Raw genomic sequence first — 17,764 nt, forward strand, 5'->3', positions numbered from 1 at the left:
AGAGGAGATTCTTGAGTTGAGGGTTGGCTTGAGGAGTGGCTGAATAAACTGGGATTATATTCATTGAAATTTGAAGAACAAGGGGGAAATCTTATAGAAACATATAAAATTATGAAGCAAATAGATAAGAGAGAAACAGGGAGGTTGTTTCCACTGTCAGGTGAAACCATAACAAGAGACCATGGCTTCAAAATTAGGGGGACAAGATTTAGGACTGAATTGAGGAGGAACTTTCTCACCCAAAGGATTGTGAATCTGTGGAATTTCCTGTCCAGTGAAGTAGTTGAGGCTTCTTCATCAAAAACATTCAAAGCTCAGATAGATTATTCCTTTACTATTCAAAAAGTTAAGGGCGAGCGTGTGGATAAGTGGAACTGAGGTCATGAAAAGATCAGCCTTGATCTTATTGAACGGTGGAGTGGTATCAAAGGGCCAGATGATCTACTCCTGCTCCCAGTTCTTATGTTTGTATTATCCTCAACCTGTCTAATGCTTCACCCTATAAAAATAATCTCTTTCCTTTAAAGAATCATGAACTCAAGACAACTTTTGGGCATTGTCTAAATCCCTTTGAAACAGGCTAAGTTCATAGGCAAGAACATGGTGAACATAATAGAATACGGATCATATGAAGTTACCCACTTTGGGAAGGAAAATGTGCAGAAATGCAAATGAAGCAGAAAATGGAGATCTTAAATGCTGAGAGATTGGGGAGTTGTTCATACTGGTTCATAAGTCACAAAGTTAATATACAGGCGAAGCAAGCTATTAGGAAAGTAAGAAAGACAACATGTCTGGTCATAATTGCATTCAGCCTTGCTGAGACCACACCCAAAGTATTGCACAGGGTTTTGGTTTCCTAACCCAAGAAAGAATATATTTGCCATAGAGGAAATGCATTGAAGCTTCATCAGTGATCACTTGGATAGTGCAAACGCCCTGTGAAGAGAAACTGAAAAGACTATTTGCTAGAGTTTACGAGAATGAAAGTTCATCTAATTTTCCCTTATTAGTCTGTGGTCATGGTGAGGTGCTAGAGCCAGGGTAGAGTCTCAGATTAAGTAAACCACTATTAGCGCAGAGATGAGAGAATATTTTTTAATTTGGAGGATGGTAAGTCTTCAGAATTTCTTTTTTAAAAACCCCAGGGATCTTTGGAGAATCAGATATCAAGTACATTCAAGATAGAGATCAATAGATTTCTAGAAATTGAAGATGTCAAAAGGATATGGGGATGGTGAGGGAAAATGGCTTTGAGTTTAGTCAGCCATGAACTAGCTGAATGACACAACAGGCTTGAGGGGCCAAATGGCCTCTTCACATCAATATCAGCACCCATCCTTTTCATTTTCTTTAAACTGTTTCTGTTAACTTCATCCCATATGTAGGGTTTTCATCATTTCCTCAAACCTGCCCTGACATGCCTGTCCTCAGATCCTTTGGCTTCATTTGCCTATGGTCTTCGTCAAAATAGTTCTTAACTTGACATGATACTGAGCAGAGACAGTGGGAACTGCAGAATCTGAGATAACAAGGTGTAGAGCTGGATGAACACAGCAGGCCAAGCAGCAGAGGAGCAGGAAGGCTGACATTTTGGGCCTAGACCCTTCTTCAGAAACATACACATTCTTCGGAAGCGTCTAGGCCCACCTGGTTCACGAATGTCCTTTCGGGCAAGAAACGGCTATCTTTACCTGGTCTGCACTACATGTGACTCCAGACTCTCAGCAATGTGTCTCCAGTTGTCTTATGGTACTGAGCAGTTTTGGTGCAAGTTTGTTCTTACTTTTGAACTGGCCCAGAACTAAAAGCTTCCTTTTACCACAAGAACTTTTTGACCCTTTGCTCAGTCCATATCCACCTGTATAAGAAATCTCCCTACTGATCTGGCACTTCAACTATTTTAGATCCTTAATATCTACATTTTCTTTATACTGAGGATGCATAATCTTTCTACACAACTTTCTCTCAGTGTGATTACATTCAAACTCTTTACTGGTTTTTTACACAGCTATTGCACATGTCCTTGACCAAAGTTCTGACTGGTAAACTTACCATCATCTCAAAATCTTCCTTTTCACTCGTTTCATTGAAGCTAAAGTTGCTTTGTACACTGCTCTAACCTAAAGAATTTCATTAGTTTGTTGCTATTCTCTTTTGGGTTTTCTTCGCACCGTCGTGATGGAATTCCAGTCCCATCTATTGGTAACTCCCACATTTCCCTTGAATAATGTCTCTCCATTTCAGTTGAAAAATCTATTCCTTTCTCCCAGTGTTTATTTGAATCATAGAAGAAATGAGATTGATGAAATTGTCCATACAGAAACACTTAAGAATTTTTTTTCTTCTTAATATCCTAGGTACAATATCAGTCTCATCTCCCCAAAGGAAAAAAAAATGGTCAGTTTTATCTGCCAAGTTGTACTTGGCATGTTATTTTCTGCCATCTACAGAATGATCATATTATCATAGATGACATTTCCTACTGAAACAGCTCTGAATACGTTCTTACATCCTTCAATTCCAGATGCCCTTCCCTAACAGCTTCCCAAAAGATACACTATGACAGTCGTCAAATGTTCCAACGACTCACTGAATGAGAGTCAATTTAAGGGTACTTATTGTAATCCAGTGGATGGATCACAGCACCCACAGGGTAGTCTCCACTGTAGCCACAAGCTTCATACCAGATGATAGTTTACTACGAACGTGTGACCAAGTTGAGCCTCTGATCAGCACTCCAAAATTCCATCTCTCATCATTACCACCTTCAGTTTTATGCACAGTCCCAATACAAGCTACAAGAGATTGTATTAGCAGTTCAGAGCATGTTCACTTGACCCATCATAGGGATGAATGGCTGAAGAACAAAAGGTTGAACTGGTGTGATCTGTACCTAATTAATTTAGCAGAATAAGAATAATGCTTATGGAACATACATGATCCAATGGAACTTGATTGAATTGTTCAGGGAAGACATTTCCTCTTTATGGGGAATTTAAGAGACAGGAATGGGAGTTTAAATACAATAGGTCTCACTTTTGAGGAGAACCAGCAGCTTGACCCTATCCCACCAATCAAGTCATTAGACTATGGAATTCTGTTATTGCAGAAGCACTGGAAGCTGGGTTTGCAATTTATTCAAATGTGAAGTTAGTTAAGGGGCAGTTTGAAAAGTGGAGTTGAGACCACAAGCAGATCAAAAATGATCATAATGAAAAGCAGACCTCCAACTAAAGTGTCTGCAACCACTTGGTCTCCACGCAAAATTTAGCAACTAGAGACTTCAGTTGCATCGTTCACTATCTCCACAGCAGTGGGGATGTTTGAGATATGGGGAGTGCCCATTGTCATCAGTCATTGGCTATTTAATCGACAAGCAGCTCTGATGGGAGTTCTATAACCTGGTGAACATTGGAATTGACTATTACAAAAGAAAAAGAACAAAGTGTCGTGCTTGCTTTAACTTGAACATAGAACAGTACAGCACAACACAGTACAGGCCCTTCGGCCCACGATGCTGTACCAACCTATTCCCCGGCTAAGAATACGTACATTTTACTATCCTCCATGTGCCTATCCAAGAGTCGCTTAAAAGTCTCCAAAGTATCTGACTCCACTACCAATACCGCAGCACATTCCACACACCCACCACTGTGTAAAGAACCTTCCTCCAATCACCTTAAAATTATGCCCCTCGTAATAGTCATTTCTGCCCTGGGAAAATGTCTCTGACTATCCACTCTATGCCTCATCTCTTGTATCAAGTCACCTCTCATCAGTCTTCACTCCAATGAGAAAGTGCCCTGGCTCCCTAAACCTTTCCTTGTAAGGCCTGCCCTTCAGTCTGGGCAGCATCCTAGTAAATCTCCTCTGGACCCTCTCTAAAGCTTCCACATCCTTCCAATAATGAGGTGACCAGAACTGAAGACAATATTCCAAGTGTGGTCTAACCAGGGTTTTATAGAGCTGCAGCAGAACCTCTCAGCTCTCAAAATCAATTCCCCTGCTGATGAGAACCAACACACCATGTGTCTTTTTTATAACCCTAAATCAAGTTGGGTAGCAACTTTGAGGGATCTATGGATGTGGACCCCAAGATCCCTCTGTCCCTCCTCACTGCCAAGGATCCTGCCATTAGTCCTGTATTCTGCATTCAAATTTGACCTTCCAAAATTAATCACTTCACACTTTTCTGGATTGAATTCCATCTGCCACTTCTTTGCCCAGCTCAGCATCCTATCAATGTCCCGTTGCTACCTACAATCGCCCTCCACACTGACCACAACTCCACCAACCCTCGTGTCATCAGTAAACTTACTAACCCACCCTTCCACTTCCTCATCCAAGCCAAGCCATTTATAAAGATCACAAAGAGCAGAGGTCCCAGAACAGATCCCTGTGGAACACCACTCGGCACCCAGCTACAGGCTGAATACGTTCCATCTGCTACCACTCCTTGTCTTCTATTGGACAGCCAATTTTATATCCAGACAGCCAAGTTTCCTGGAATCCCATGCCTCCTTACTTTCTGAAATGAGCCTATGCAGTACCTTATCAAATGCCTTGCTAAAATCCATATACGGCACATCCACTGCTCTGCCTTAACTGTTACACATTTTTTAAAAAACTGTTGGATTTGCAGAAAGAGAAAATGTTATTGACAATGTAATAATATCTGAATCTCTAATTTTCACCTTCATCCACCTCCCCCACTGCAACATTTGCACATGTTAATAAAATCTTAGCTAGTTGTACATGAGCCTGTCCATAATATATGGAAAGATGGTAACCAGAATGTGTTACATGTACCAAAAAACCTATTTTCTTGTAGAAGGTAGCATTAAATTTATAGTTAGATACATTTCTGCAAGTTCTAGAAAGGAACAGAAAACATTGTTTAGTTTAGCTATTCGGTTGTTATTGTGCCTCCTACAGAAAGCAGCAAACAGCAAAGCTCAATTTAAATTTTCCAATATCGTCAAGCAATGAAGAAAAGTAAAAAGATACAAATAACTAATATTCCTTACAAACCCAAATCCTCAAAAGGAACAGTAAAATATCACCATTTATTCTTTTGCATATTGATGTTTATGAAACAAACCAATGACTGACTTCTTAATATCAAAACATTTTCAAATCTAATCTGGGAAGGGAGCATATCTGCCTGTACCCCTGAACCAAAGATAAAGGGAAAAAAATCCTACACATTTAGAAAATGTAAAAAAGCATACCTGCTTTGTAACATTTGAAACACTGAAATTCAGATAAAACTGGCCTGAGTTGTATTCTTAATGAAATAGATCTATAACTCTTCCAAAATGTATGGCAGAATTAACAAAAACACAAAGTAAAAATTAATTCAGCCAAAGGGGACCACTTCTAGTGGATGACATTCCTTTTACCAAGTTTAAATTGGCACATCTTAAAACTTAAAAAAAAATGGTGAATTATGTAAACAAGGGTAGGAAAATAGGTGAAAGGAGTCATGTGAAGATAACAAGGTAGTGTGATTACAGTTATGACTATATTATTTGTGATGTTTGTTTTGTCCTTTTTTTGTGAAGAAATGTTGAGACAGAGGTGACCATCAGTCTATTCAGAGTCAATAAAGTACAGCTTGTGAAGCCTTGGGTATTTTTTTTTAAAAAGAAAAGTTTGGAACATTGAAGCAACCTGAAACAGGTGGGGTAAACTCCCCCAGAACCAGGATTTTTAATTTTAGTTTTCAGTAGCAGTTGCTGGATTGGAAGCTGCAGTACACTCTCGCTGAGTTTTCTCCAATTTTTTTTGGACTGGAGAATTGCACGAGAGACCATCTATTTTACAGAAGTTGCCTTTACCAAGGATGTGTCTATAGGATGTTACCAGATTGGAACAGTCACTGTTTAGTAGGTAAATAATCTATTATTTGGTTAAGTTTTCCAATAGAGTTAGGCTATTCCAATTTATTCCTGAAGGGTCAGTCAGCCAAAAAATTTTCACTGAATTCTCTCCTTCAGATATTGCTAGAAAACCTCAGTAGATCTAGCAATTTCAGGCTTTGCAGCATTTTTGCTTCAAGCCGCGTTTTGCTTCAAGGCTGGTAATTTGATTAATCAAATTGCATCGAGAACACAATACCTGGCACTTGCCTTTAAAATAAGAAAAAGTTAGGGTCCAGGCTATCCTCAATGTATTTTGAGGGTATTTGATCTAGTATGTAATAAATTAACACTAGGTCAAGAAGCAATTAAATGGAGGAACTAGAACTGAATTGATGAGAAATAATTACAAAAATCAGTCTTAAAGAAAGGATGAATAGAGGGTTAGCTTGCAGTTAGAGAATCAGAGTTGAAGAGATGCCATGGCTTTATTGACCAGGGAAGGCTTATACATGACCAGTGATGAAGTAACAGAAAATTTTTGTTCTTTACAAAAGGAGATGCAAGTGACAGAAAACATACAGTAAGAATATTTATTCACCTTTATTTAAAAAGGTGGCAACAGGAGACTAGCTTAAAGTATCTGATTATATACCCCTTTATTTTAAGAAGATACAGCCAGTTATAAGTTCTAGAAGTTGTAACTGTTGCTTATTTGAAGGAAGCAAAGCAAATTGCTTAAAAAATGCAAAGCTATCTTAAGGCATAGGCAAGAGAACTAACAAATTGCCAAGTAGTGAAGGCTTGCAAAAAGAGACTCCTACAATCCAGATCAGAAAAATCTATTATAGGGTCAGGAAGCCATCAACAAATGCAAAGCTACCACGTGAATGTGCGTCATCATTGACAGGCCCATTGGAAATAACCAGTGGAAATACACCTTGGAACGAGTATTTCAAGAGAAGTTCCAAGAGCCTTATGCAAATTGTTGAAAGGGAAACTGCTATCTTCACCGTTGTTTCAAATAAACTGACCTGGCTCCTCCACAAACTATTCGACAGTCATCCTGGAGAAGAGAAAATTAAAGATACCTCCAACACTAGCTACTGCTAACTGCATCCAAAAAAATAGCTGAACAATTTTGGCCTCTAAGAAAAAGAAAGACACTAAATATATATTCCTTCATTTCCTTTGTAATGGAAACTTACCCTTTAAAATTGTGCAAGTTACTCATTGATGGTGTCTTATTTTTCCACAGGTTTCTCAGGCAATAAATTTGCTTTTTAAACACAACCTTGTGATCGGCTTCTTTTTGCTTACAGTAAAAGAAAATGACATTTTAATTGTATTTACATCTAGGCCTATACGCTTTAGAAGAAGCAAAGGAGATCTAATTGAGGTATAGAAGGAGGGGTGCACGGTGGCTCAGTGGTGAGCACTGTTGCCTAACAGCATGAGGGACCCAGGCTCAATTCCAGCCTTGGGTGACGGTTTGTTTGGAGTGTGCCCATTCTCTTAGTGTTCTGGGTGCTCTAGTTTCCTCCCACAATCGAAAGATGCGCAAGTTAGGAGAATTGGCCAGACTAAACTACTCTGTAGTGTCCAGAAATATGCAAGTTAAATTAATTAGCCAAGGTAAATGTAAGGTTACAGGGCTATTTGGGGCAGGGGGAGAAGTGGAGCTGGGACTGGGTGGGATGCCCTTTGGATGGTTGGTGTGAAATCTACAGACCAAATGCCCTCTTTCTGCACTGTAGGAATTCTAATCATTCTGTAAGATGCTAGAGGATATCAACAAAATAGACATAGAAAAGGACAGTTCCTCGTGTGGCAACCTTGAACAGGAAGTCAGTTTTAAGATAAGTAGAACAGATTTAAAACAGAAATGAGCAGAAATTACATTTCTTTTGGATTGTCAAACTGGAATTCAGGGACATTACCTTGCCTGCTGCTACTGCAAGATTTAATATCTAAAGACAGGAATGTGGTGAAGTTATTAAAGACTGTCAGAGCGTAGATTACAGTTAGAGAAACTACAATGTAGAGACTAGACAAGGGAGCCCCCTGCAGCACTGTACATAAGCTTCCTATACTTAAGATAAACAAAGCTTTGATGTTACCTACTTGCATATCAGGAAGCCATCTGACATCATCCCACTTAAAAAGCTGGTTAACATTTTACAGAAGACTGGGAAGCAGCATTCTCTGACAATATCCTGAGTGCAAACTGGTTTGTTAGTGCTATCTCACAGGGATCAGTTTTGACAGTTTAATAAATGAGGGCAGAACATCCTCTATGGTAAATAGTGCCAACTTGTATGCAGTGGTCACATAGAATAATCCATACAGCTGTACAGTTTCAAGATAAAATTGAGCACAAAGTCCTAGGGTGACCAGAATAAACAAGACTGTGAAGTGCAAGTTATGTGCTCGCATGCCTGAGGTAAAGAAAGAATGAGATGTGTCTATTGTGACCAAAACATTATTGCCTCAATTGCCTGTGACTACTAAATAAAACTGACATTCATACCTAATGGTGGCAAATCAAAGGAAGTAGCACCTGACTTTTGAGACTACACTTAGTTTGGTCTTCATACAATATAGAAGATACAATTATTGGCAGAATCCAAAGCAGAGTTATGAAGATAATTATTCAATCTAAGATTAATTGTGAAAACAATGCTCATTTTAAGCTTGAAAGCTAAACTCAAGAAGGAACTTCACAAGTCTAAGATTTCAAATGGAAAAGAAAAATTAGGTCATGGAAAGTTCTTCAGCACAAGATTTGAGGACAGAGAACAGTGTAAGGTTGCCAGAAAAAGAATAGACTGAAACAAATTTTCACTACAAGTTGATAGATTGGTGGAATAACTCAGCAAGAAAATAGCAAAGAACTGTAAAAAAAAAGCGAATTTCACTTAGGAAATGGAACATTGTATAGGGCTGTTAATTCCAGAATCCAGGAACCAGAGAGGATATTTGAAAGGCAAGGTTAAAGTGGACCGACAATCTCTCCTGCACAAAACAAAAATCAGGTTCAGACATACTATTGGAAACTTGATATTTAATATTTGATATTTTTGTACTTCAGTAGCTATCATTTCTGTCAGTAATTAAAATGCAATGTTTAAACCAGATGCGGCTGCATCTCATCACCTCTGTAGTCAAACGTAATTTCCAATCTACCACAAATTGAATGTACTGAATGCATGCACCTTGGCAGACAGGCACATGCCACAAAAGCAGCTCTCTCCTCTTAGTGGCTTACCTGATCGGGCTCACCTGTACCGAAGGCCACAAGAACCAGATGTTGAATAATTCTCACCAAAATCACATTAGCTGCTTCTTTCACTTTCCCTTCAGGACTTGCAGGCAAGCTAATTGCACAATAAATTAAGTTGCTACATAAGCCACAAAGTTGCACTGACTTTTCACTTATTATTCTTTCTACAATCTACAAGCATTTCAAAATTCACATAATAACAAACTCTTGATTCTTCTGGTGTTCCATGCTTAGTGTGCATATTGCAATTTGGACCTTAGCCCTTCATATGAGACAACACAGGAACTTTTAATTACAGATTTTAACAGAAGTAATAATGCTGTGGTCTAGAGGGAAGTACTTCTTGTGACCTGGTCAATATTTTGGCATAAATTGATAATGGAACAAAAAGTTTGAACTTAAAAATACAGTATGCATGAATATAAATTCAACTGCTAGGCCAAGACTTAAAGGATGAATCAAAGGTGGGTAGCTAAAGCAATTTAATGGTTCAATGTTACATGGGATGATTCCAGCCCTACCACCTCTGAGGAAGGCGGGGAAGGCGGGGATGACAAGCAGAAACAAGAAAGAAAGAAGTGTCATTTTTGACTGCCTGATTATTCAAATTAAGATGCTAATGAATGATATTTTATCACCCCTTTAATTTGTCTGTTGGTCACTTGCTTTGCATTTAAAGACTTGAAGGTTGTAAAAAATTAAAAATATCAAAAACGGCTTGAAATTTCTCCAAAAATATTCTGCCACTTGCTGTATTTGAATTTAGACCACAACACAATATTAGAGGAGTTTCAGAATTTATGCACTCGAAAGCAAAACACCGTAGACGCTGGAGAAACTCCAAGTCATGCAGCATCTGTAAAGTCAAAAACAGAATTAGTATTGGGTCAAACAGCTCTTCTTCAGAAAACCAGAGAACAGACTCTGGATTCAAAACATAATTGTGTTTCTCTTGCCACAGATGCTGCTAGACCTGAGTTTATCCAACACTTGGTTTCACTGTAAATCCAAGATCTGGGCCAATATTCAAATGTTTCTTCAAAGCTGGATTATTCTGTCGCAGGAAATTTCATCACAATTTTCCAGGCACAGCTTATTTTTGTAAAAGCATTCGAATTTATTTTGGAATAGTTTTATGGTTTTACTACAATGTCACACCTGGCAAGTCACAGTCCAATTACAAAGAACTCTATGGGTAGATTGAACAGCTTGAGTAGTTATTAATGTATGGAAAATATTTTTTCATAATTCTACTTGATCTTACACAAAAGTGAAGCATTTTAATACAAATAAGTAAACTTACCTAAATCTTGAATCTGTGCTATAACATTCCCATTCTAACATAAACAGTGAAGACATGCGCCCTTTTAGTTGTAGTAGTATTGCTGAACAGTCAAATAGGATTTTAAAATGAAGTCACAATAAAAACAAAATCACCCCTTTATGCTGTAAACAGCAAATATATCTATAAATTAATGTACATCCCATGTGTACTTTTTATAAAAAGTAACAATTACTGCATGTAGATTTCTTTTAGGATGGGTGGTTTCTGTACATGAATTGAACATTTAAAATAGTATGCAATTTTTGAAAATAAGGCATACAAATACACAAAGTTTACCAGTTCCAATACAAGTGCTTGCAAGGGATATAGTTAGCAAACAAACCAAGTTCACAGTGGATGATAACAGCAATATAGAAAAAGCTGGCAACTGTCAAGGATTTAGCAAAACATGCAGGCTGTAGAAGAATTGTTATAAAAGTTCTATTTTTCCCTCACCCACAAACAATCCATCATCAAGACCATGATAGGCACTTGATAATATTGGAAAGAACAAATCAGTCGAACTGGTTAAGTCCTCACAGTGATGCAATATAAAAAGGATCTTAGGACAGAAGTAAGGTTTTCATGGTGCCAAGTCCATACACTCGACTTGTAGCTCAGGTGGCACAAAGCTGAGTACTTCTTCATAGGTTAATCCTGAAGATGAAAGAGCAATACTTTAGCATGGATTTTAAAGTTTGGATAAAAATATCGAAAGAAAGTTAGTCACACTACACACGATTGGAGTAATATTAAAACACAATTTATTCTAAGTTCTCAATTTTGATTTGCCAAACTCAAAGGATGAAATTTGTGTCACACTATCTTCTACAAATGTCAATTCATGCATATTTCTCTTATTATTGAAGGGTGCTTAACATCATTAGGGAGGCAAAGGCCTAATGGCTATTATTGCCAGACTATTAATCTAGAAACTCAGCTAATGTCCTGGGTTCAAATCCCACCATGGTAGATGGTGGAATTCAAATTCAATAATAGGGGGAAAAAAAAAATCTGGAATTACGAATTTGTTAACAACTATGAAACCCTTGTCGACTGTCAGGAAAAAAAGGACACCCATCTGGTTCACAAATGTCGTTCAGAGAAGGAAATCTACCTTCCTCACCTGATCTGACCTACATGTCAATCCAGACCCACAGCAATGTGGTTGACTCTCGCTTGCCCTCTGAAACTGCCCAGCAAGCCATTCAGTTGTACCAATTGCTATACAATCTCAAAGAAGATTACCTTGCTGATGAATTGGTAGTCCATGTTGAGCAGCATTTGGAGGAACCACTGGAGGATGGCAAGGGTACAGAATGTAGGCAGCAGTACTGATTGAGCTGGTGGGTCCTAAAGGACATAGCTGCTAGCCTGAGTCTACAGCAGTGGTGAGAGAACCAACAAGAGGGGAAATACATACAAGACCTCATCCTTACCAATCTGCCAGCTGCAGATATCGCTGTCCATGACAATAATCAGTAGAAGTCACCACACAGTCCTTATGGAGACAAAGCCCTGCCTTCACTTTCAGGATAACTTCCATCATGTTGTGTGGCACTAATCACCATGCTAAATGGGAAAGACTTCAAAACAGATCCAGGAACTCAAGACTGGGCATCTGAGAGCTATCAACAGCAGTGAAACTGTACTGCAGCACAAATCTTCAACCTCATGGCTCAGCATAACCCCATTCATTACTGTCACACCAGGGTATCAATCTTGGTTCCATGAAGAGAGCAGGAGGGCACACCAGGAGCAGCACCAGGCATATCAGAAAATTAGGTGTCAACTTGAAGCTACCAAACAGGGCTACTTGCGTGCCAACAGCATGGTGATAGACAGAGCTAAGCAATCCCATAACCAGTGGTACAGATCAAGGCTCTGCAGTCCTGCCACATCCAGTCATAAATGGTAGTGGACAATTAAACAACTCATTGGAGGAAACTCCACAAAAATTCCCCTCCTCAATGATGGAACAGTCCAGCGCGTCAATGCAAAAAGTTGAAGCATACACAGCAATCTTCAGCCAGAATTGCCATGTGGATGATGCATCTCTGCCTATGCCAATGGTCTCCAGCATCACAGATACCAGTCTTCAGCCAATTCAAATCACTCCAAATGATATCAAGAAATGGCTGGAAGCATTGGATACATAGCAGCAAAGGCTGTGCCCTGTCAATATTCCAGCAATAGGAATAAAGACTTGGGCTCCGGAACTTGCCACTCCCGTAGCTAGGTTCTTCCAGTACAGTTACATCATTGTCATTTACCCAACCATGTGGAAAATAGCCCAGATATTCCCAATACATAAAAAGCAGGACAAATCCAACCCGGCCAATTACCAGTCCAACAGTCTACTCTCGATTGTCAATAAAGTGATTTAAGTTGTCATCACTGCTATCAAGCAGTACCTGCTCAGCAAAAAACTTGCTTAGTGATGCCCAGTTTGGGTTCTGCTAGAGCTACTAGGCTCCTGACATCATTACAACCTAGTTCAAATTTGGACAAGAGGTGAATTCCAGAGCTGAAGTGAGCTTGACAGCTCTTGACATCAAGGCTGCATTCGACAGAGTGGGGCATCAAGGAGCCCAAGCAAAACTGGAATTAATGGGTATCATGGGCAAACTAAGTAGGCTACAGGCATACCTGACACAAATGAAAATGCTTGTGGCTGATGTTGGTCAGTCACCTGAGCTCCAGGATTTCTCTGCAGGTTTTCCTCAGGGTAGTGTCCTAGGCCTAACCATCTTCAACTGCTTCAATGACCTTGCCTTCATCATAGAAGATCAGAAGTGGGTATGTTCACCAATGGTTTCACAATGTTAAGCACCATTTGTGACTTCTCAGATACTGAAGCAGTCCATGTTCAAATGCAACAAGATCTGGACAATAGTCAGGCTTGGGCTGACAAGTGATAAGTAACATTCCTGCCACACAAATGTCAGGCTACAACCATTAGCAATAAGAGACACAATCTAAACACCACCCCTTGATATTCAATGATGTTAGCATCACTGAATCTCCCATGAACAACATCTTGAAGGTTACAATTGTGCAGAAACTCTACTGGACTTGCCACAGTGGCTACAAGAGCAGTCAGAAGCTAGGAACACTGCAGCAAGTAACTCACCTCCTGACTCCGCAAAGCCTGTCCATCATCTACAAGGCACAAGTCAGGAGTGTGGAGGAATACTCCTTATTTGCCTGGATGAGTGCAGCCCTACCAACACTCACGAAGCTTGGCACCATCCAGAACAAAGCAGCATGCTTGATTGGCACTGTGTCTACAAGTTTTCAGTCTTTCTTCTATTGACGCTCTGTACACATCACCGTTGCTATCTACAAGATGCACTGTAAAAATTCAAAGATCCACAGGTAGCACCTTCCAAATTCAACCATTTCCATCCAGAAGGACAAGGGGTGTTGATACTTGGGAACACCACCACCTTCAAATTCCCTTCCAAGACACTCACCATCCTGAAATGGAAATATATCACCGTTTGATAACTGTCACTGGGTCAATATTCTGGAATCCCTCTTCAATGGCAAGTTGACTGCAGCAGGTACAAGAAGAAAGCTCGCCACCACCTTCTCAAGGGCAACCAGAAACAGGCAATAAATGCTCACCAGCCAGAGATGCCCAGATCCCACAAAAAATGAATTAAAAATACTCTGTAGACTAACAATAAAGAATTCTTGCAGATTTCATTTTTACAATTCATTTATGGTAATAAAATATTGACTGAGACTCATTACACACAGCAAAGCCACCTCTATAAATATCACATTCACATGCAATTATTCTCAAAAAAAACTTTTGTAAACACAGTTCTATAAAAAACAACAGTAAATTTCTCTGGTGAATGTAAATTTGTTTTGTTGTAAATATCGCCATTCTTATAACAAAGGGACGAAGGTGTCCATAAGTCTTGTGCAACGACAGGGCATATCTGCGGTTTTCTGGCAAAAATTATCTGGCTTCAAAGGAGAGACAAAGTCTCTTTACCAGAAGGAGTTTTGAGTGGGTAATTTCTGTCCCAACTGGGATTTTTCACAAAGTATTTTTCACCTATTTTTGTGCATCAAAAAAACAGCCTCACTGTACCCTATGATCAACAAAATGCTTAACTATCGTGAAGGTGGAGTTAAAACAAAGGAATTCAGCAACTTCAATCACCAAGTAATCTTTTATGTCCTGCAAGTTGGATAAAATGCTGAGCACTGTAGATGTGTTTTCTTGGTATATATTTACTATCCAAAATTGCCAATTAATTCTTAGCAAAACATCTATAAAATAACACTTAGTCTGGACAGGCATGAGGACTTAGTTGAATGCGCCTAGTTCTAGATTAGATAAACGATGCAGCTTTTGCCTTCACCAATGAATAAGTCTGCATTTAATATTTTCTGCTTGTGATATCAATCATCTAAGTTTGAATGGATCCTTCACAGCCCTTATTGCTGATTTTCCCATCATTCAGCAATAATTTTGTTGGCTTGAGTCAGAAAGAAGCTCATTCAACTTGAGCATTTATCCCATAGGAATACACAAACTGCCAAAAATTCTTGACACCAGTGAATGGACATGAACCTGAACATCTCATACGTCTCTACTCAAAAATAGTTTTAGGACAAGTAAATGAAACCATGAACATAATCCTACCATATTTTGGTTCAGTATGAATTGAGTTCAGTCTGGAGGAGTCATTCTTGCCACAAGGAATAGTGGCTCCCCCCCACCATATATCTTAGCAAACACACTGCTTCAACTGCTGTTTGAACCCTCACAGTGAGATTGATATGCTATTCTGCCCCATCTTAACACATGCTGTTCAGAGAACAACTTTCTGGTCAGCAGGGCTCCTCATTAATCCCTTGGGGCTACATCATCTTTCAAAGCTCACTTCCCAGGACTGCTGCCAGCTGAAAGTTGTTCTGATTGCCATCTCTCCTGACAGAGAGACAGAAGGAGAGGCTGATACCACTCTGAGGGGCCTGACGACAGGGTCAAGTGAGGAGCCCTCTTCCCAGAGGACTGGCCACTACACCATGCCACTCTGATCTGAGACTGTAATCCAGGTCCATGCCATCTCCAGGGTCTGGAGGCTGAGGATTAAGCAGCAGTGCCAAAGGTGGTAAGTGACCCTCTCTGCCCTGCCAATGTAAGTGCAATTTTCTGCACTCTTGATACCTCAGTTATTGCAGCATGAAGGCACAATATTCACATGCATTGTCACAATGATTGGGCTCAAGTTGGGATTGGTAAAGAAGCCTGCTCTTAACCTGTGCACAGCACCTACCTATGGACTTGGCTGCAGACCACTCCTTTAAGACTTTCACACGTTTAGTGTGAAAAGAAGTCTGTGGTGCAGATACTCAACCATTATAGCAAACTGACATACAGAACGGATGTGTTGTTTACTGAGAACTGATGCACACATGGCTACCTGCCCAAATGTCTGACTGTGCCAATGCAAGGACAGTGCCAGTGCATTCAAGGATGCTAGGATGGTGGCAACATCCCCCTGAAAGGAGTGCGCCAATATCAGTGATGGAACAGAATGTGGGGCTGGTGGATCTTGCCCTGCTCTCCAGTTTGTCCTTGGCCATTATGGATCTCCTGCAGCAAGCTTGGGTGGTTGGCTTGGGAGAAAAGTCGCAGTTAAAAAGGTGATAAACATCTCACCCAATTCTTGGAATCATCTTGCCATAGCCCACACGGTTCAAAGCCTGGTAAGATTCCATCCCATAAGTTTCATATTTATTTGGCTGGAAGCAAGACTCATTTATAGCACTACAGCTCACATTCAGATTGAATTTTTAGAAAGAAACAAGTACAATTATTGGTTATACATTAGTGTCTTTAAAGATCTCTTATGCTACTTTGAGACACACTTTAAAGCCTATTTGGCTACGACCAAAAAAACTAACATTAGGAAATACACAACAGCCCTTTCTCCCAATAAGAAATTGTATTAACCTAAAAAATAAATTGCAAGCTATCTGGAATTACAAATAGGAAAAGTTAAGCCCTAATTTCACCGTTCAACGTTCACCTAGATGTACAACTCAAGTTTGGACCAGAAGCTCACTAAAATTTAATTCCCATGACTGCCCCATCTCTCCACTCCTGTAGAATTTTATTTCACACTGATCCATCAACTTGGTCATATATCAAAATCGGGGAGAAAACATCTTCCAATACGCCATTCTTGTGCACCTTGTGCTTAGTTGCAGATTTCAAATTTGTAGGTTTTAACACTTTTATTTACCCTCAAAAGCTTGTCAATAATCAAAATACACTACACTCTAAATGCAGAAAGATGTCAAATCACAAAGCAAGCCTACAAATTTTATATTTTAAAGTTAGAAAATATCGCCTATTTAACTTTTAAGGTTTAGTAACCATAAAGAAAATCACAAGTGTGTTTTCGCTTGTTGTATGTTCACCAACTATAGAAACTCAACACCATATATAGAAAACACATTTCCAATCTCACCTGTCTGTAGGGTTTCTGTTTGCAAATACCGCTCGTACACTCCCCACAAGAGGGCATCTTACTAGTCCAAATTGGGACCTCTTAGGTCAGTTGTTGAAGCCAAGGATTAGTGATGTTCATGTGTATTTGGATATATTAATCTTAACCAGTAAACTCATCTCAACTAAGCAAAGCCATTGACTATTACTTGTCCGGCAAGGGAGAATATTGTAATATGTTCAGTCTTTGTGACAGACAAAGTAGTTAACAGAATAAATTAACAAACAGGTAAAGTCAGACTTTTTTTTGGGGGGGGGTAGGAATGGTTTACAACACTTGCCTCAAGAGTGTCTTTGGATAGTTTCTCTGAATGTATGTTAATACCCCCAGTTTGTGGACATCAAGTATAGGTTCTCAATCACAGAAATCGTAGGCCTAGGATTTTGCTTTAAATTTTAAAGCACACAAGTTTATCATGAGGACCAGCTGAGATATTGATTTTCACAATGCCGTAAGGTTTTACTGGTACTTTTCTGACTGTTCCTGCAGAGCATCACAATGCACATGACAAGCTGAACAAGAGTCATAGACAGCACAGAGTACATTTCTTAAATAGGGGAAGAGAATCTACTCTTCCAAAATTATCAACAGTCTTCACTCAATTTGATAACCTTTAAGATGGACACAGGTGAAGATATGCAGTGTACATTTCACTGAACTGTATAATCAGGTTCATGGATAACAAGGCTGTTTTAAGAGTACAGTGCAGTCAACTGAAGTTGCACAGTAACCTGCTTTAAAAATCACTATA

General features: G+C 39.4%; 1 protein-coding gene across 2 annotated transcripts in view; it reads right to left on the minus strand.

The window, feature by feature from the left end:
- Positions 1–10,240: 10,240 nt before the first annotated feature.
- Positions 10,241–17,764, minus strand: part of LOC125462623 (mitogen-activated protein kinase 14) — a 68,811-nt gene continuing 61,287 nt past the window's right edge. For both annotated transcript variants that reach the window (XM_048552839.2, XM_048552838.2), the window contains exon 12: positions 10,241–11,128. In XM_048552839.2, coding sequence (XP_048408796.1) covers positions 11,055–11,128 — 74 coding nt within the window. In that variant the 3' untranslated portion in view covers positions 10,241–11,054. The remainder of the gene's footprint in view (positions 11,129–17,764) is intronic.

Source organism: Stegostoma tigrinum, chromosome 21 (genome assembly GCF_030684315.1).
Source record: "Stegostoma tigrinum isolate sSteTig4 chromosome 21, sSteTig4.hap1, whole genome shotgun sequence".
NCBI lineage: Eukaryota > Metazoa > Chordata > Chondrichthyes > Orectolobiformes > Stegostomatidae > Stegostoma > Stegostoma tigrinum.